Source organism: Chroicocephalus ridibundus, chromosome 6 (assembly GCF_963924245.1).
Source record: "Chroicocephalus ridibundus chromosome 6, bChrRid1.1, whole genome shotgun sequence".
Classification (NCBI taxonomy): Eukaryota; Metazoa; Chordata; class Aves; order Charadriiformes; family Laridae; genus Chroicocephalus; species Chroicocephalus ridibundus.
In genome coordinates this window covers 21,500,962-21,522,290 of record NC_086289.1, presented here as the reverse complement: position 1 = coordinate 21,522,290, position 21,329 = coordinate 21,500,962, and the positions used below count along the sequence as shown (strand labels likewise).

Genomic DNA, 21,329 nt, shown 5'->3' with positions numbered 1-21,329 from the left:
AATAAGCTTCCCTTGCAAACTCTTGTTCTCCACATGGAAGGGAAGAAAACATCTCCTGCCTAGTGAAAAGCAGCTGGACTAAACTATTCCAGTCACTTAAAACTCACAGCTCTAAAAATTCAAAATAGTGAAACAGGTAGTCTTATTCTGCAGCTAAGAACACAGTACAGCAGAGAAGTAAATCAGAAAAGAGTTCAAAGGAACAAGTGGCCAATTCTCTATGAACACATTCAGAAAAACTAGCCCTTTTCTTGTGAGGTTCCTTAATATCATCTGCTGCCAGTACCCTGGAGGACAGAACGGATGACATCAAAAAGAGGATGTAAAATTGGAAAAAAAATCTCTTAATACAAACATATGTATTTAGCTGAAAGCCAAATCGTCACTGAAAATAAGGCCGTACCACAGAGTTGAAACTTTAGCACACAGTGAATGTGCTTCTTCGATAGCACCTTTCCTCCGAAACAGTATTCCCTCTCCAAAGGGAAATACTGCAGTTGTTCAGGGCTGAACAGCAGTAGGGAGCAGCTCAAAACAAGAGCCAAACCAGATAATATCTAAGATAAACTGTACAAGGGACATGATAAGACCAGTTTGCAATTTACAGCCTCTTGCAAAATACACTCCAGGAGTTTTATAGCAGTACCCTGAAGCAGGCAAATGTGGCGGTCACGTGGCAGAGGAGAAGCCTGCGGCACAGGGAAATTAGGTTGCCCGGAGTGAAATTCACCCCTTGTCCTACGCGGTGTTGCTCAGTGTCACAGCCAGCAGCTGCATCGTGTTACAGGCACATGGCTCAATAGTGCATGTGGCTTGCGCAGGGTGAGTTTCACATACAGTGAAGCCGTGCCAAAGCAAGGAGACCGTGACCGAGATCTCTCCCTTCTGTTCTTATCAGTTGTAGAAAATCTCCAAGATGGACCTTGTCAGGGCACTGATCTTCACGTGGAGTATCAGACTTTGGGATCTGCCTCCTGGAGCTCACCACCTGGTGGTGGCAAAGAACTAACTACACCTTAGTAAGGGCTTCCTCCAAGTCAGAGGAATGGAAATTCACCCCACCAATCTTCCCCCCAAAACTTCTCTATCATAATGTGATCATAATAAAATGTGACCAATCATAAATGTGATCCCAAATTCTCCTTGCACTTCCCTGGCTGTACGATGTCCTTTAGATCCCTAAGCATGGTGCTCCATGAGAATGCAGAAGGTGCTCCACAATGCCCTCACTCCCGTGCACGGAGGCACGCAAACTGAGGGTAACACAAACTATAAATTAACGCTGAAAGGTGCCTTTTTTTTTTTTTTTTTTTTAAAGATTACAAGTGAGGCACCACAGCATAAGGATTTTCCAAAAAAGTTGGGATTTGGGATGTTGAGATTCAAGATTAAGAAACATTACTTTGGACAAAAGTTGTGTGGGGACTCCTCATCTAGGTACTTTGGTATTTGAATTTTCCCAACCTTTGGCACGGGCAGAAACCTGCTGCCCATGCTCCCAAGCGCACGAGCGTGACTGGAGCACAGCAGTGGAACCGAAGTAAGAGGATTACATTTCAGGAGGGACACGTTTTGGTGCGAGACTAGAGGTTTAAGGGATTAAAACGTAGGAGCTGCTTCAGAGAGTTACAGGGTGAAAACCAGCGAAGCCCACGTGTAAACATTGCCTATAAGTAAGAATGGCTTTGTATCCTTCAGCAGCAGAGAGATAAAGCGAGCAGAACAGCAAATGAACCAGTGACCACATCAGCTGCATCTTCAGCCACCTCCACTGTCCCCGGCACCGTCTTAACTCACGTCATACATGTTCTGTCTCCTTGGGCCTTCTATCACCCTTGGTTCTTCTTAGCTGCTGCTCGTCCCACATGAACCAGCCCTTTCTCCTGTCTTTCTATTATTATCTATATTGTCTTTCTCGGTGTCATCCCCTGTCACCACTGGAAAACAATTTGGAAATACTTTTAAATTCAATGCAAGAAAAGGACATTGGGATGCTATATAAAGGAGGATGACTTCCATATCAAGAAACTAGAATGGACAGAAACATAGTCATCTTCATAAGATCTAATCCTGTGTACAAAGGGGAACTCCTGTAAGCTTCAGAAAAAAAAAAAAAAAAGGACCGCAATCATTTTTAAATCCAGGAGAATTTTATTTTTCTGCTAGCTAACGCTCCTTAAAGGTGAAGCATTAGATTTGGCTTTCAGTTCAATACGCCCTTCTAACAAGTACTTACAGAAGCAGTTGTTTTATTCCCTGAAAGATACGGAGTTAAACTCACTACCAAGAGTTACAAATGCCAGAGGGCCTAGCACGACTGGAACATCTTATCTGGATGTAATTTAGAAATCAGAAAACTGCGCCAAATTCAACTGATGCTTTCAAGAAATAAGAGAATTCAGGAGCAGGGCTCTGTGGTGCTAAGCGTAACATGTGGCAAAAGGCTGGAATTGCTTCAGAAAGCTCACAAGAAAATTTAAAGACGACTACAGCAACCTGACAACAGACGTTAAGAGGGATCGATACTGGTGTATTGAGTAAAAGCTGCCAGGTGTATTTATGTCAAATGCATTAAAATACATATACACACATGTATATACATATATATTAAAAAAAACCAACCCACATACAAACTACCTTTTGGTTTCATTTAATGGAAAGAATCTGCACTAGACAGGGCTGAATCCCAAGGGCTACAGTAAACTAAGCCAAAGAAACCCTCTCAAAAATGCAGTCCTGCAAGTATCATCTGAATTTTAATGACAAGTAGTTGATGACAGACAGCACCAAAGAAGAGCAGCAAACATTAGGATGACCACTGAGCCAGGGCTTGGGAACTTGGGCTGAGGTTCACTCACTACCTATAGTCAAACCTTTGTGGCCTTGGATACGAAACCTTCCCAAAGCTCGGCTGAAAAGAAAGGGACAGAAAGTCAGAGATCACCTCTGAAAAGCGCTGACACGTAAAACTGGTTCACGTCTATAAATGATAGAGAAGAAGACAACTTGCGAAAATACTCACATTACATTGGGCATACTTAAATTCTCTTCTACTGCTGCTCAGGAGCTCATGTTTCCTCCTTGTTAAATTCACATGTCTTGATATTGCAGATGCTCTGTTTTCATTTCAAATATATCTGTGTTCACCTTTTTTTTCCTTTCAGTGAAAAGCATGTTAACATCTTCCCTGGAGTCAGACATGTGAGAAGGCTTCTACTTGCGCTTCCACAAATCAAGAGCAGCTGCTACATGGCATGGCATGGCATGGCATGGCAGAAGTGAAAACTCTTTTAACTAAAGAGCAGAAGAGCAAAAAGCGGAAACGAGGATAGAGAAAGTAATAAGCAATATAACCTGCAATACAGCTGAGGAGGAGAAACACAAAGGAAACAATCCTCCTCTCCCCCTAGTTTTCTTGTTTGGTTTTAATGGCAAGATGACTCTTGCGTTTCTTTGTTGAATCTGGGATGAGAAACGTAGGTCTTCTGATGACAGACAATTTGCAGAAACCATTAGCGGCTTGAAGTATCAAGAAAAAGCAGACTGAAGGTCCTGCTTCACATGCTTTTTCGTGGGCTAGGGGAGAATATCTGATGACAAAGGAGAATGAGGAATTCCCTCTCCATCCATATCCACCCAAGGAATGTCCTTGGTCCCTGTTTTACCTTGCCCACTTTCAAGGTAATGGGCTGCAGAAATGAGACTGTTAACATCCATCCTGCACCTGCTGCACCTCAGAAATCCTTTGACAAAAGAACCTCAGCTCCCACTGCTAAGTCTCTTCCAGTTGCCATCTGCCATGATATTATGGTGAGTTTGTAGAATACAGAGAGTTTCTTTGATTAAAGGAAATTAACATGTCTTTTTAAAAAATAAGAGACTAAAATCTGCCTTTGGGTCAGATTATCACTGCATTTACCTGGCTTGATTTTTCTATGGCATTATATGAATTTGGCCTTTGTTCTATTTGGTTTTGTTGGTTTTTTTTTTTTTTTTTTTTTTTTTTTTTTTTTAAAGACTACCTTTGTTTTATTTCTTGAATTATCACATAAACAGTGCTTTATGCCTGTTCCTCTCCACCCAGGACAGCTAGTGACATTGTATGCTGGATAACCTGGAGACAAGTCTTAATCTTGCTTTTAAAAGAGCTTTGCCCCAGTATAACTGAGGGAGACAGAGAAGAAAAAGAATGGCATATAGAAAACAATTCAGCTTTTAATGAGCTAGAAATCTCATTATCCGTAACATATGCAACACTGGTGCTTACCGTTTATTAGGAGGACTGATGTCCTCTTATTTTTAAACCACACTGTGTAGGTTAAGGCTGCCTTACTTAGGAACTGGCTTGGTCCCGGCACCACTCTTCCAAGTCCCCTTCCCACTTAACATAGCATTTTTTGACAGAAGAGAAAATGCCCAATCCATAATTAAAACTTGGATAGGGTTGTAATTTTTTTAAATGTCACAGGTATACCATGAAAAGCATGGTGCAAAAGCAACTTATATCCACAAAAATCCTCCCTGCCTAGCGCAGCCGGTATTAGTTTTCCAGTCAAAATAACCTTTATGAACAGACAGATCTTTTTAAATTTTCTTTTGCTTGTCTATAGTGTGTTTGCCATTTGAGTACAAGTATTGTGGTAAATGATGGGCCTTCAAAGTACAATTCAGGTTTTTAGCTGTCGTACCATTACAGCCATAAGAAAAATAAAACGATAAGAAGTCTTTTCATTATGAAAATGCTTCCAGTTGAAATACACAGGCAGCCTGAAACAGCTGGTCAAGCGGGGGTAAGCCATTCAGCTAAAATGCTGATGTGGCAGTGACGGAGTGTAGTAACAATAACTTGTCCCCAAAGTTCATTACTTTAAGGCTGATGAAAAACAACAGGGACAGTTCTAAACCATTGCCCTTTTGAAACCAGCAGCTCCCAAGCTTTCCCATGCACAAAGCCTTTTCAGGGATGTTGACGGCAGCTAGGCTCATCATTTCTTAATTTAAGAGCTTCTGTCCAACTGTAGTAAGTACAACGGACTACAAGACAGACGATTGCCAAGTCAACTCCTACTCTGACCCCTGACTGTAACCTGGGAAATGGGAAGCCAGAAGTAGTTCAGGAAACTAATTTGACTTGAAACAAGGGATATTTTTTAGGGAGAACAACGCGCAGTCAATGCTCTCTTGAAGACCAGAGTGGGTGCAGGGATGCAATTATGGGAGAGGGAAGTATTAAAATAAAAAAATACATTATCAGAAGCATAGATCCTGAATAAAGCAGACAGAGAAAACACAGGGATTATTACACTAACCATGATGGCCCAGCCTGGATTTGAAAGCAGAGCTGATGCCTCAAATAGCCTAAGGTATTCCATCTGGTTCTTCAAACTAATCTGACCCCTCTGAGACAGACACATACTTCCTTGGGAAGAGCGTTGTTACATTTCAAAGTCCTAACGTTAACCACTGACTGTTAATGGAGATAAAACAAGCACCCCAATGAGTCATAAAACACTAATTTTCCATTAGACAGCAAGAGAGAAACTGATGACAAGAAACAACAACAAAATTAGCCATTAACAGAAACCAGATGGAATGGCAAAAACGATTCAAAGAAAACTATTAACTTAATATCAAGAGAAAGAAATAACAGTGTGTAGTAACCACAAAATACCTCAATATGGAGACCAACCAACCATCAAGGTCAACATAAGGGAACTTAAATTGGTTGGTTTTGAGATTGCTTCCTGTTACGCTAGGCTAAGCTGGGAACTTGACATTAAATTAGAAAGGAAGGAAAAAAAAGATCCCCAAACAAGAGAAGCACAAAACCCCATATTGACAGCAGCCCAGCTGCCCAACAGAAGGTGCAGAAACCAGGCCCTGGAAGAATATTTTAAGGACATTTCTTCCTCTTTCCAACACTCTCCTACTACCTCAGTGCCACCTTCTCTTTTGAACTGCCAATTTCTATCTCTGAAGAGCTTCAGATTCACTTCTATTAAAAAAAAAAAAAAAAAGGAAAAAAGTGGAAGATTCACATGTCTCCACAGCCTGCACTAGGACCTAGTATAAAGTTTGTCTAGGAATACGCCAATTCAAGTCACCAAACCGCCCCTGAAGCACTACTGGCTCTAGTACTCAGAAGCCAAAAGCATTCTCCACTTTTTAAACAACTATAATTCAGTTTCCTCAACCTCTGATACACAAAAAAACGTGACTCAAGTTTCAAAATCATGAAATTAGCTTAAAATTCATAAAACGAGTGCGCGCATCCCCAGTGAGAGAGGCTGAGTGCACCAAAATACACATGATAAAAATAAGTCAGCAACTCTGCCTAGTAACTGCAAGAGACAGGAAGAAAATCTTAAAAACACATGTTTCAAGGATTAGTTACAAAAAAATAAAAATTGAATAAGTTAAAAAAAAACAAAAGGAACTTTTATCTTCATAACTTTCTTTCAGTTATATGCATGAAAGATGCATGGGTATGGTGCTTCCGTGCTGAATCCATAGATCACAAAACTACCCTTTCTTTTAACATAATCATCTCATTATTTCAGTACCACTGTTTAAATTTTGCTTTTGAAAGTGTTACATCTCAGGAAGAAGCAACAGCATACTTTTTTTCTTTTTTTTTTTTGGCTGGGTAGTAGGGATCTGGGTTTTTTGTTTAGTTGGTTCTTTTTTCTTTACTGGCACTGAAATTCAGGTTCACAGAGGCAGGGCTGTCTGAGCTTATCACCTAGCCGATAGGTTGAAGTCATTCTGTCCTTTGCCACAAGGCAAAAGGGAGAAACAAGGGATGAGACAAAGCGTGGTGGTGGGGGGAATATTCTGTCTAGTCTTTCAGCCCTGAACTGCTTAACTGAAGAAATGGAAAAAACCACCCTCTCTTCTACATTACCTCACCTTCCCTGAGACATTAAGCTCTTTGGAGCACATCCTATATCTTTGGGCACTTTAGGACAGCTTTACAGTATCCTTCTGGTGTCTGCAGACATCAACAAAATCAGAGCACTTGGAAGAAACAGCATCTGTGGACATGCTCCGTCCAGCTGTATGATGAAAGGCTTGAGTTGGGCTCTTCTGATTTCCTCATGGCTAGCCTCATAAAGAAAGCACATTAATTTAATTAATTCAAATGAATGAAAAATTATTCACTACCAAGCAGGAGACAAAGTTCAGGGAACGGTATTTAACTCATTTCAAGAAGGGCAACTCCCAAGCAGACTTTGCAGAGCCTGTGAAGCCACACTGGGAGAGAAAACTGCTACCTCCTTCAAACCCATCGTGGAACTAACTGCTCTTGTCAGAAGCTAAATCACTTCGGTGAGAGTAAAAGGTGACATGAGCCTCACAGATTATGCTCCTGAGGGAGGTAGAGGAACTTTACAACATTGGCTGAAGAAAAGTAGCTCTCTGAAGGCCTATATGACTCATTAAATCCTAGTTTCTAAGAAGACTGGCAAAAGCATTGATTGCTTGGTTGTTCTTGATCATCTCGATCTAAGCCATGTAAGGTTCCCACACACCTGTAACAACCACTAAGCAAACACATGTAGCAACACTAGTTATTTTATTACCTTGAAGTCAAGGTAATAAAATTGTGCCAGGAAAGTCCCTAATCATGGTCTTTCTCTGTTTCATCCACGTGTATCAGTCAGATGAGAAAGGGATATTACTAACAAAGAAATGTATGGATTCCAAGGCACATTACAAAAGAGTATTTTTAGCAAATGCAACCATAAGAAAGAAAGGCATAGCTTTAGCAACAAGTGGAAAGAATCTTTGGGTGAAAACAACATACTCAGAATTGATGTTTAACAAAAATTAAACCCGATGTCAAAAACACATCAAGAAGAGACATGAAAGGGAAGGAGAGCAAGCCACAAAAAGACATCAAAAAGGAGAGGAGGTGGGAAGAACAGCATAATCTGAAATTCTCTCTGTTCTTTACAGATTTATGATTGTTAAAGATCTAGACAGAAAAGGTTTCTCTTTTTCCTTTTTTTGTGTGTGTGCGTCTCGTTTTTCTCAGCAACTCAATCTAATAGTACCTTAACAAAGTTTAGCTCTGCTCTGTCGCTCTGACTGAACTGTCTATTGATAATTGCCTGTTTGTGCCCTTCTCCAAAAGCTCTTCTAACGTTGTCATGAGGTGGCAGGGTTTCCCCATTGAGGAGGACTCATTTCTGTTGTAGCTGACAGGACTCCTGCTCTTCTGAAACATCTGTAGTCCTTTGACGTGGCTCAGAGTGAAGGAGTCCAAGTGGCATGTGAAACGTTATTAAGAAATACAGAAGGTATGGCTTGGTAGCTATCATGATGCATATGACAGAGACGCAATTCTTTCTCTATCAAACCACTCTTATTGCAAAACCTTTAGCATCTTCTAAAAAGTTACTACCAGACACCCTTACTGAAAGTCATGGGGAGAAATTTATCTCTTGAAAGAAGAAAAGTGGGGCCAGACAGCAGTAAAGTTGAGTAATTTTCATGAAGAGACTACAAATTATGGTAATCAGAATCACCAATGCTAGTTAGGGCCAAGCTGCCTTTAACAGGTGCAGTTAAAATCCACTGACAGCATTCAGAAATCAACACATCAAAGCTTTGAGAATTACAGTAATCACAGTAATCACACATTTAACAGGAAGCTTAAACAAGAGCAAAATGGGCAAACCTGGAGACAAGGCCTTTCCCTGCATTTCCAGGCACTCTGAGAACCTCTGCTGAAAGGGAATTTAGGCCTCAGAAGGGAATGGCCCAACGCCAGTTCTAGTGAAGGAGGTGGTCAAGGATACATCACCCATTTTTGAGTCAGGCAAATATGTGTTTATGGTTTCAGTGTTGTTTTTGTGTGCCCCTTGGGCAAGGCACTTCAATTTATACTTCAGTTCCTTAGGAATAAATTTTTTCTTGCCATGCATGCTGACATTTTTAGACTGAAAGTTTTGAGAGATGAAAGGTGGACTTTTCTTACATATCTACAATACCTAATACCTAGTAAAACAGGACTTAAAACGAGGGGTCTCCAGTGCCACTGTCACATGCTGCCACCAAAAAATCATGCTTGAAGAGTGAAAGCACCTGTTCTCAAAAGCGACTTTAACTGAAGCCTTGCTATATTAATTTCACAGCCACTTGACAGACCAAGCCTGTACTTCTATTTGCAACCCCATATGAAAAAACCAACCAAACAAAAAAGTCAAGCAGTATTAGTAATTGATTGAATTCATATTCCAAATCAGACACCAAACATTTTGTAACTGAGGATCAGAACTTTTACTAAAGACATTTCAAAGAGGAAATAAATTTCAAATGGAGTTTTAAAAAAAAATATTTACTACATATAAAGAAGTTTTTTTTAAGAACTGCCATTCTGGCTATGCTCATTTTCCTTTGAATTCTTCCGTCTTCAGCATGTGAGAATAAACAAGAAAACTTCAACACTGTTATTACTTAAACTCATCTTTGAACCAGGTCCGAGAAAAGCTATTAGTCTGGGATATAAAGGCAAAAAAAAAATATCCAAGTGAAAAATTAAGGTTTTTTTTCCAAAGGAAGTTTTAATGGCACACAGGCTGGATAAATGTCAAGTGACAATTTGAATTTTACATATTCAACCTGGGGTCCAGGTACTTAGGAATGCAATCTTCAGATTATAAAAGTAATTTTACAGAAACATCAGCTCAGCGCTTGGTAGTGGACCAAAAACCTGCCAAGTGTCTGTAATTATTAAGGAAAGGACAGAAAACAAACCAGGAAACCACCATTGTCTTCTACAAACCCAGAAATGCTATTTTAAATACTGCGTGCAGTTCTCATCCCACAGAAATCAAACAAGAGTTACTAAGACTGAAAAGTATACAAAAAAGGGTAAGGGGGTGAGGGTGACTGAATAAATGTATGAATGGTTTCCATACAAAAAATGACTAAATAGACTGAGGCTCTTCAACATGGAGAAGAGATAACAGGATCATGATGGTCACAGAGAAAATAACTAGGAAACAATCTCCTGTCTCTCCAGTGAAAGAAACAGGGAGCATCGAATGAAATGTGCAGTTCAGAACAAAAACCAGAGTATTTTTTTTGCACAATCCATAGTTAATGGTGGGACTCTTTGCCTCAGGTGGTTTTGGATGCTCAAAGTTATATTTGGGTTCAGAAAAAGCTACTGGAGAAATTAGCGGAACAGGAATCTATTGAGAACAATTACATACAAATACAGAAGAGTCCTTGAGCTATAAATCAGTGAAGGCTGGGAGAGCTTTCTGAGGAGGCATCATTTTATGCTTAATGATATGCTACTTTTAGACATATGACATAATTACATGCCTGTTTTGATACTAGTCCCCAAGCGTCTCCTGTTGCATGCTGCCACAAAGTGCTCTGGTCCAACCGATTCTCAGGTTCTCAATTCTAGCTATGATGATGATGTTGGCAACTTTAGCATTCCTGTTATCGTGAGTGTAAAGCGCTGTTTAAGTCTTTGAGTCAATTCTCTGGAACAATCATCGTTCATGAGATACGCATTTGGTGCTGAAGGGTTCAAGAAAACATTATTTCATGCTCCCATTTAGGAGATGATTCTCTGCAGAGACTGAATTTAGACCTTAGTAAAAATAGACAAATCAGAAAAACAACAATGCATGACAGGAAGGGGGCAGGTGAAAGAAAAACACCACCAGCACCTCGAATACCTATAGTGCAGCAAACCAGTCAGATGAAGGTACCCTAGGATGACCCTATAAAGCAGACTGTGCTCCCCTCTGCAAGATGACAAAAAAAAACCAAACGACAAAACAAATGGATTCTCCAAATCCCAGACTGCAATAGTTGCTGTCAGTTCCTTCCTGACCTCCATTTTCTCAGTGGAGTGCTTTCAAGCTGCCAGCCTTCACTAGCTTCACACAAGCTCCTCCAGAAGCACGGGAGAGGCACAACGGCAGAGCGCTCTCTACAGCTCTCTGCAGAGTTCAACACACAGGTGGTCTGACTGGGAGAGGTCTAACTGGCCTATCCGTAGTCATGATTTTGTACCTGAGCCCAAGGTCATATAAGCCTCTGTATGCCAACGTTTACAAACTGTGTTGAAATATCTTTCTGTTAGCTTTAAGCTCGGATGTTGTACATGTCTACAGTCATCTCACTTCAGATTGTTCTCAAAACATCACTGAAAGGCAAATATACAACTGGGGAACTCCAAAGCATAACTGCAGTGACACACTACCATTTATTGTACACAAAACCTTCCAAACCACCAGAACACTACCTCCAAGCTGTTCATTTGCCGTTACTTTAATATAAGTGCACAAATAAACAAGGTCAAACCAGAGCTGAATGGCCAAGACAGCACCTCGTTGAGCCTCGGCGCCTGAGACTTGCTCAGAGAGAGGTGGTGTGTGGGTTGGCACATTTCCGCACAGTTTTTGCATCCGGTTTGCCTGTACCAGCAGTCAAGGCCTGACTTGACTTGCAGTCACTCCACAGAGGTGCACATGGTTGCCTGATATCCCTCTGTCTCCACCACATCTTAGACAGGGTCACTTCCCTACTGGAAGCTTTGCATTTCTGCTGGCCCTGCAGTCATTCCCAGGAGGAAAGAAAGGATGGACAACACGGTTTCAGTCCTTCCTGCTCAGGTATCAGCGCATCCTCTGCCTTTTGGACAATGAGATGCAGAGGTTTAGGGAGGTATGGTTGGGGGAAAACAGACTCCATCACTCCTCTTACCAACCCTCGCTCGTCACCAGTGGCCAAGACATGCCCATGATGAAACTGGCCAAGTCCATCCCGATGTTGAGGGTGAAGAAGGAGGAGATGAGGGCACCCCTTTGCCCTCCTCCACCAGACCGAGGAGCAGAGATCTCCAGCCTGACATGCCACACTTCCTCAAGGAGGTGCAGAGGAGCCTCCTTCCTGCTGTGCCACTGTTGTTTCCCCCACAGCCCCAGCCACTGTCCCTCCCCGCTACTGGCAAAGGAGGGGGGCAGAGGGACACCCCACTCTGGGGGACAGGACAGTGGCAAAACCATAAGGAAGCTGGCTGACACTGAGAGAAGGGTGGATGGCACAGGGCAGGCTACGACACTGACATCATGAACGCATGGCAATATCTGCTCCAAATCAGTGTTACATCATTTGTCATCACAAGCAGTTTGCTTGCAGCGCCACCACAGCACCAGAACCTGCCCACCATCAAGCGTACTGGGAGACAGCCTAGGGGCAGAAGGCCCTGAGCCGAAAATATGTTCATTTTGCAGTACTGAAAAACTTGACTTTCAATCCACATTTATTCTTCAGGTATTTTTTAAATTGAAAAAAGAAATCAAACAAAACAAACCCAAACTCACATCTGTTCTCACCACAGACTTGCTTTTAAAATTCCTTGTCAGCTGAGAAATAAAAAAAAACCCTAAACTTTCTCCACTGCTCAACTGGTCCTACAAAGAGGCCACCATGCTTAGCCTTCCCTGGTTTTTTACTACTTTTCCCAAGGATGTCACAGCTGCAACCATTTCATTTAAATGTTGTTACAATGGGATGCTGCCTTTTTATCACAGAACTAGATAATAACTCCTCTTCCATTCACTTTAATATCAACATCAGCATACTCTTTCATTTCAGTTTGTGTCGTTTCTCGCTGCTGCCAAATACTGAATATTTCAGTAAATACAAATATTTGTATTTCTGACTCTACTGTTAGGAACCTTCATATTCTATTAAAAAGAGGCACTGAGACAGGAGATAAAACTGGTAAGGAGTTTCATCAAATAAGTCTCAGTCCTGTTCCCTGCCTCAGTCTGAACACAGAGTATCACGTTTCCTGTTCTGGTCTGATTCCAGCTCTTCACAGTGATCTACAGAAAAATAACCAAAAATTGGATTTCTGCCCTTTTTCCCCCTTATTCGTTAGCTGGGGCTTTTTTGTTCAGTGCAGACTCTTACCTTTCTGGATCTGTAAGTAGTGCCTGAAGTGCTCTGTTCAGTCCAAGTATTTTCCTCGCTCTTAGCTGATAGAGCAAATCTTTAGGAACTTTCATAGATATTTTGATCCCAAACATTTTGCAGACACGTGAACGTTCCTTATTTTTTTATTATTATTAATAATGCCTGAATTTTAAAAAATCGTAAACACCGGAATAAAACTCCTCACCCCAGGAATGAGTTTTTATGTTCTACAGTGGCATAGTCCATCCAGGTCCCTCATGCTTCAGCTGGACAAGGATTTTGAGGAATTTCTGAAGCACAGGCATAAGTCTGAGCACTTTCAGATGGCACATCAAAGATGAGGTCCTTATCTGGGCCCAAACTGGTTTAAGCCGGAGGTGAACATGCTTGAGTCCTCTCTGTGCCAATAAGGCTGTAATTGCTGGTTTGTGCTATAGTATTAAATCTTACTTGATTATAAGAAAAAAATAATTATCAGCTGAGTGGGTGGCAGGGGGACTGAGTACAGACAAAATGTGAATGTGGACAGTTGAAAAAGAGGAACACAGAGATGCTTTTAGAAAACTTAAACTATCAACACATCAGCTTAACACATTAAACATGCAAGTGCAGAAATAACCCTTCCTTCCCTATACCCTGATGACTAGCAAACACAACTCTGGACTCCAGGTGTAACTAAGTAGTGAAGCAGTAAAATACACTTGATGTTAAAAATAAATAAATTAAAATCTTACAGTTTAAGTCACTAAATCCCAAATCCGTCTCTTAATTCCACTGACTTCAATCAAGTAACTGAACACATGGGACCTCACAAGTCTAATAAAATCACATAAAGAATCCTGCTATCAAGCTTCCATGAAACAAGGATCTTATGCGTGGAAAGGTCATACAATCTGCTGTAAAAGAGTATTAGACTGTCATCTCTCTATCTCAAAACAAATATTGAAGCATCTGCAAAATTCAAGTAGTAGATTATAATTCTCGCTGTATGCACAGCATATAAATTTCAAGAACTTTAACACATGAAGTCAAAAGGAGCTTTTTGCATTTTTAAAAAGGCAATATTTCAACTTATGCAGGACTCCCAAGAGTACTGATGTGTCCCCCACTACCCCCATCCCCAAAGCCACGGGCTGATAGTGTGTGTGACAAAATATCGTCACTCCCAATTGTTAACAAAAGGAAAAAAGAAATGTCACTAAGTATCATATTCTTGGGTACATGCAAGTTCGATTTAGGTGATCAAGTCATCTTGGAAGGCAACATAGTGGGGCAGGCAGCGTACATTTAAGCTTCACCAAAAGCACGTGATCATTAATCTCCTCCTGGCGGATTTCACGTAAAGCTGACAATTTCTGCTTCCACCAGTAATGCTTATTTACTAAACCCTGGATTGGACTTAAAGCTACCATTTTTAAAAGAAAACAATTTGTCTGTACAGCAAAGCACCGCTTCGTCCTAGTTGTCTAGCGAGGACTCTTGATTTTTGCGCTTTCAAGTTTGGGGGTTTTAGCAGCCCACCTAAATAAGCAAATAAATAAAATCCCCCCCAAAACCGACACAGACCCCCCAGCCAGGGAGGGCAGGCGGGACATCACCCCCCCACCACCCACCCCCACTCCCCCCCCCCAGGGCAGTTCAGAGCCAGAAGCAGCGACAGACTTAAAAGACAGACAAAGCAAATAACATTTGAACATTTTTGCCAAATGAGATTAGGGGTTTGTATTCCCCCCTTTCTCACACATGCACAACCCCACACATTACAGAGCAAATAATGCTTGCAGAACGGAACAAAGACCCTTTGTTATTGTTCCATAAGGTTTTGCAAAATCCCCTTCTTTGTCTAAAACTGAACTAATAGTGTTGCTCGAGCCCTGATGATCTAAACATACAAAGCTTGTACAGAGAAGGAATACAGATTTCTTTTAGAACGAGTGATAACATTCGAAAATACAGACGAGCTTTTGAGAACAGAAGCCCCAATTTACAGGCATCCTTATTCAGAAAATTAAAACAAAAGTAGTAAATACTGCAGCCATTCAAATGCACGCACTCTGAAAGGACACAATTGGAGCTTAAGGCTTATCACACCCAGCTGTGTTTTAACAGATCTCTTATGGTTACCTCCCCCCAAATAAAAGTGCTAATACCAATACAATTTAAAAGCCAGTTTAAATAAAAACAACCAAAAAAATTTCCAAAACCCAGCAAGTTCTCTCTCTGCTTTTAATCCCCAGCACCTTCAGAAGGATGTCAATGTGAATGAAGGAAAGGTGCTTAAGAAAAAAAAATAATAATAAAAAAAAGGCAGCAGCTTCACAATTAGAACTGAATAAAGTATCCCACGAAAAGGGATGGTTCAGGCAGCACTCTAACGAGGAGCCCCTACAGCAGCCTCTCCTGACAGGCTGCCCGGACATACATATTTATTTTGCAGGGCTTAACAGCATCCCTGCAATGAACTGTAAGCCAAGATACTCTGCTGACAAGGCATTCTCCTACCTGAAGCTTCATTTTCCAGCACGAATGCATGTGTGTATCCTCAGTGTAGTTTCCCCTGGTTGCATGACTCCTGTTATCCAGAATAAAGAGACAGTAGCTGTGCAAGCAGAGCTGCTGACTGCCCTACATTTGCCTGCAGATGAAGAGAAAGAGTTGGTGCTGTACTTGCCTGGGCTTGTTTAAGCCCCCTAAATATAATACTAGGGTAGCTCAAACTAGACTAACTACTTCCTCCAGCTGATCCCAGTGAAAAGAGCTTGTGATGAATAATGCATGAGAGCTCCTACAAACACGCTCCATTCCTTGCAGCAGCTGATGTCCACCTCTCCCCCCCTTCCCAAAAACAATCCCTGGCAATTTTTGTGCTATGAAACATAAAAATTCTCCCGATGTCCAAAGAGCAAGGAGGATGTCCCTCCCAGATCCATTTTCTTTCATCTACTCATTAGTCAAACCAATACATCTGGTGATTTTTTTTATTTTTTAATATAAAAATCTATGCAACCAGAAGTCAAAAAAAAAGCATGATAAGCACAGAGCCATGTCTCTGGACTACACAATACTAGTAAATTCAGTTGCTTAGTAATTAATTTTTCTTATTCCTAAGGGCTGTGATGCAAGAGAAACTGTATAAAGATGAACACTGAAGACAGAGAACGAATGTGACAGACCAGAAAATAATACAGCACAAAGAAGGTGGAAAAAAGGCGCTTGCTGTAGCTGGCAATTTCAGTTGACTGTTTACAGAGAAAAGAGATTGCTTAGGAGGGAGAACTTAGTGGGTGGAAGAATATGGGGGATAAATTCATGTGATTCTTGCTTCTTCTCTTGAGCAATAAATTCCGCTATGTCAGTACAACTTTGCAAGCTAACAACAAAAATCACTTACTTTAACATACTCTTCCAAAGAGGAAGACAGGGCTAATTTGCAAGTACTTTATTTGCAAGTGCAATAACTGCAATAGGCAAATGTCAACACACGCCACTTGTGGAGTCTGTTCCATTTCTCAGAATTGTTTGCTTTGATTTCGTTGTTAGATACACAACAAATTATTTGGCATCTCTTTATCAGTTACCTGCTGCAATCCAAATGACAAACCCTCCAAACACAATTGACGAGGCTCTCACAAGCCCTTAGTTTCCTGTAAAGGAAACATGGCTTTAATGCATAATTCACAGTGAGAGAGCGCGTGCAGCTTCCTAAATCCTGAACCGTGGCTCTTCACTTTGAGCATAACATAACTCTCTAGGCTTCGCGGAGGTCAGATTTCTCAGGTCACATCAAAACTCAGTCCCTGCTTTCTATTCCCACCTCAGGTGACTCGCACATAAAATGAGAGATGAGAGGTGTTGACAGCTGAGAGGGACACCAAAGAGAAGAGGATGGACATTCAACACATTAGACTCACTTAGTGCTCAGTCGTGACTGGTTATTACTTTCGCAGGACTCCTCTTTCACCTCTGCTACGGGTGATCCTCCTGCAAGGATCAAAGCTAACCTTAGGAGTCTCCAGATGACATTATCCAGACAGTTGCAGTTATTTTCATGCTTTCCCTGGGACACCCTCTGACGCTGGGAATGCTGTACACACCACAAGGCAGAGGGAGGGGATTTCCCTTCCCCTTCAACTGCACATTTTTCAGACTAATTATCATCTTCTTACCTCCATCAGTTCCCTGCCACATCCACTTTTAAACCGAGGTTTTCATATGACTGCACCCCATTGAAAATTCAAGTTTTACTACAAAATTACACGGTACGAATCTTGCAGCTAGGACCACTCTGTACATTCTTTGTTTCTCATATTCTCTCTCTCTCATGGTCAAGGACAACACCCTGAGCTAGATGGACCTTTTGTCTCATCCACCACAGCTGGTCCCGTACCCTGAGCACTCTGCATAACTCAGTCTTTCTCCCTCCCCACAGATCAAATACTCCTTTTTAAAAAGGAAAAGTCCAATACAAAAATCAAATCCACACAAACATTATCAGGTCCATAAAAAAGGCTGTGGAAATACTTCACTTATCTGTATCCTATGGATAAGCCCCAAGGAGGCAAAGGTTCTTAACATTTAAGGCCTTGATGTCTTCCTCCAGCTCCTCCATCACGGATTTAAAAATGGGAATCGAGAAGCTTCCAGAGAATTAGCAGGGCTGCTCAAAGTGGGAGGGAGGGGCTCTGCATAAACCCAGCTTTGTATGCTCTGAACTACAAGGTAAGTAATCAGGCTGAACGGGACAGATGCAGGAGGACTATTTTATAGATATCTTCTGTTTCTGCAAAGGAAGCCAAACGGACTACACCTTGTTAGAGGAGACATCATCATATGGCACGCTCTGCACTACAAACTCTACTCTTCTACACTATAAACAAACAGTAGCAGGTTAAACATTTGAAATTAGTCGTTTAGAGTGCAACGCACTTAATAGTTTTGAAACAGGGTATGTTACGTTCATTTCTATCCAACTGACTTCAGAAACCCCAGCAAATAGTAAATAATAAGCTGCAAGATCAGCTCTATTGATGGCAGGGTTCAAAACTCATCTCTCAGTATTTTCATACCAGATGAGCTTTGGTTAAACAACAGAACACTCTTCCCGCTTGGCATCAGCCCTGCAGACCCTTGCACAGCCTCAGAGCAGTGCCTGGTTTTGGTTCATACGGGAACAAGCACTTCGCAAACGAAATTTCTGCCTTAGCTTAACCTGGGCAACCACACTGTCATGAATTCACTCTCCAGATGTTTTCTTTAATATCTGGAAGCTAGAATTGAATTCTGAGATTCCCTGCCCCCAGAGGCTCTGAGGCTAATAGAAATGAGTTGCTGGAGGGGAGGGGGAAATCTGCCGTAAACACGCATTTGTAAGGCTCTGTTTACAAGGAAGCATCTATCTAGGCTGAGTTAAGAATTTCACATAGCCCTTTGGATATTTACCCTCTCCTCTTAGTACTTCAGGAGGTTAGGTCAGAGGTTAGGAAGGTTGGTTTCTAAATTCAATAGGTGTATTACTGCTATTACGAAGAATGATGCAAACCCAGCAAGCTGGAAGAGAAATCTGGTTCAATTACATTGTGCAGCAGCATTACGGCAGCTGACTCTCGGCAGAACTATGCCTGCACGTGGCCCACAGGACTGCTCCCACGACACCAGGTGTTAGGAGTAAGTTTCTGGGAGAAGCAAACCAGAACACAAACAGATGAGCATGAGAGTAATTAAATGCTGTTTATTATTTCAGGCAGTTCTCTCCGTTGGGTATTCGGTTTAAAACATAAGAGAATTAAAGACTATCTCTGCCTTCTAAAAAGGGTCCTTCAAAGGGATTTAAAAAAAAAAAGTGTTTTCCTAACTTTTTTAAAGAATAATGAACTCAATTGGTTTCTGAGTCCATCCCTTCATTTAACGTAGCACACGAAGTTTGTGTTCCTTAAAACCTTGGCATCTGACATTTGCACTAAAAATCTGATTGTCCATTTAAAAACCCCCTACCCATAAACAAATCCCCCAATTCCTATGTATCACAGGTTCAGAAAAAAAACCATGGGAAACATGGATATTGAAAGTCTAAAGCCATGTGGTATACAACTCCAAAGTGACATGAGTTCACAGATTTTTTTTTTTAAGTGATGTGATATTTGACTGCTTCTGGTTAATATATTCTTGAGTACTGCATCCCCCCCAAAAAACTTGTGTTTTATTGTAAAATATTAAGTATTTGATTATTTAACCAAATATTGGAATTTAACCAATATGTTAATTCTGATATTTACGAGGCTAAAAAGAGCAGCTCAAAAATTAGAGTTTGGCTGAACAGCTTTATATTCCATTTAAAATGAACCGCATTTCGTAGCATTCTCCTGCACGCCTGAACAATCGCGTTGCCGCTGTGCAAGGAAAAGATGCAGGAGAGGCCTCACGGCAGCAAGAGCTGTGCTTAGCAAAATCATCTTTCATTCAGGCGCACTTACTAGGTGAAACTTGAAATAATGCGTGCAGCGTCAGCTCGCAGACACATCACTTCATTACATGCTTGTGCTGGGAGCCAAGCTGAATCATTTTGGTTAAGTATTTAGCTACTGGCTGGCCAGTTAATTTTACAGTCAAATTTTGTACAGTCTATTTAGTTTCTCCCATTTTTAAATAACTGCAGCCTCCTGGGGAAATTCTCTAGTACACCATCTGCTCGTTGCCTATAAATCCTCCTTTCAGACCTTACGCAAATTTCCGAGCTGCCAATCAGAACTTCTTTGATGTCTGGGTGAAAAAAAACCACCCCAACTATTCTGAACGGAAACCTGCAGTACAAAAAGATTAGTTATCCCCCGATCAGCAAAATAACGATTGCAAAGTGAGTCATTTCTCTGCAGCATGTCTCAAGCGGCAGATACACCCCCAGTGGGATGAGCACTTGTGGTCCTCCCTGGCCACAGCTTAGGAAAGGGTGGTCACGATCCGGTGACAATTTATCTCACGTTTTTACCTTGTTATATTCTCTCCCAAGTTTCTGTGCGCCCCAGCGTCTCACTTGCGACCATCTCGGTTGGTAGTGGCTAGAGAGAGTTGGTGGACATTTCCCAGGCCTAGCCCCGAAGGAGGGTGGAAGAGAGGAAGAACCAATGTGGATGGCACCAGCGTCATGGGGAACAGGCAGGGTAAGGAGATGTTAAATGCCAAGCCGTGTTTCCTGTCTGTGAATTCGCGTAATCACGCCTGTGCAAGCGCTGCACTGCTCCTCTCTGGCTTGTGAAGCCCTGCAGGCTGCGCAGATCCAATGTTACACCGGACTTTTTCCAAACAAGGCTGGAGGGAGTTTCAGCAATCCGGAACACATTGAAGGAGCTAAGAGACTTTGATCCAGCAGATGTTTCTCCGAGCCTATGCAAATTCCACGGTGGAAAAAAGAAGTGAGGATTTTATATCTATTTTTAACGAAATTAGCACCAGTATCCAAACTGTCTACTAAGTGTTAACCAACGCCACGTAACATCCCGCACTTCCAAGCAGCAGGCACAAAGAGAGCAGTACCTGCGGGTAGGAGCTGGCTTGTGGCTGCTGCCTGTGCCTAATTCAAATGCTTGTCACCGCAATGGTAAATTCACAATGCTGCAAAGCAATGTAACACTGCTTACCCAAGAACTGGGGGTGTCACTAATGCACCTACAAAGCAAGAGTGGGCTATAACACTATGGCCTGAATTTTTTTTCCAAAAAGCATTAAAAGATTGATTGAAGGAAAAGAAAAAAAAAAAAAACAAACAACAAATCAAATCCACAAAAAGCACTTCAGAATAGAGAAAATTGGGTGATTGAACATGAGTGAAAAGGCCAAGCAACTAAGGGGCATGTTGAGCTTCCTAAAGGGTTTTATTTCCCCTTACATCTACAGTTTTAGCTTTTTGTTCTGCTTTTTTGGCCTCAGAAAATATAGCCGAGTTCAGACGAGTGGATTGCACACAAGTTCTCCCCAACAAAACTACGCATTCAGGAACTAGTTAAGACACTTTCACAAACATTTGAGAAACCTAAGAAAAAAACGTGAAAAACAGAACTTTGTTATAAAGAGGAACTGTAAGAGCTTCCTCAGAAGTTCCTCAAAAAGAAAAAAAATTGGATTCAAAGCTCACAACAGCTGCAACCTACCTAAATACTGCACAAGAAGAATTCATCAGAAAGGATGCCACAGACATGGGGGTCAGGGCTCTGCATTAAACACCCCAAAAAAATTCTGGTTATAAACCAGAAGCTCAGACTTCGCAGTTATTTGTCTTAATGACTGAACTGAAAAATGGCAGGGGCCATAACAATGGGTTGACCTTGTCTGCCTTCCTTCACTCTGTAAATCCACTGTGACTTGTGTGTGCGTCTCAGCAAGGT

At 41.5% G+C, this 21,329-nt stretch overlaps 1 protein-coding gene across 8 annotated transcripts in view; it reads right to left on the bottom strand.

The window, feature by feature from the left end:
- MARCHF8 (membrane associated ring-CH-type finger 8) overlaps window positions 1-21,329 on the bottom strand; it is a 102,515-nt gene that overhangs the window by 40,611 nt on the left and 40,575 nt on the right. Inside the window, exons 2-4 of one of the 8 annotated variants that reach the window (XM_063338376.1) lie at window positions 19,937-20,331; window positions 16,866-16,935; window positions 15,457-15,589 (exon numbers count right to left, since the gene is read on the bottom strand). The exons of 6 other annotated variants lie outside the window; for them this stretch is intronic. In XM_063338376.1, coding sequence (XP_063194446.1) covers window positions 15,457-15,486 — 30 coding nt within the window. In that variant the 5' untranslated portion in view covers window positions 15,487-15,589; window positions 16,866-16,935; window positions 19,937-20,331. Of the gene's footprint in view, window positions 1-15,456; window positions 15,661-16,865; window positions 16,936-19,936; window positions 20,332-21,329 lie in introns of those variants that run through there. One more of the 8 variants, XM_063338375.1, reaches the window with a different exon arrangement.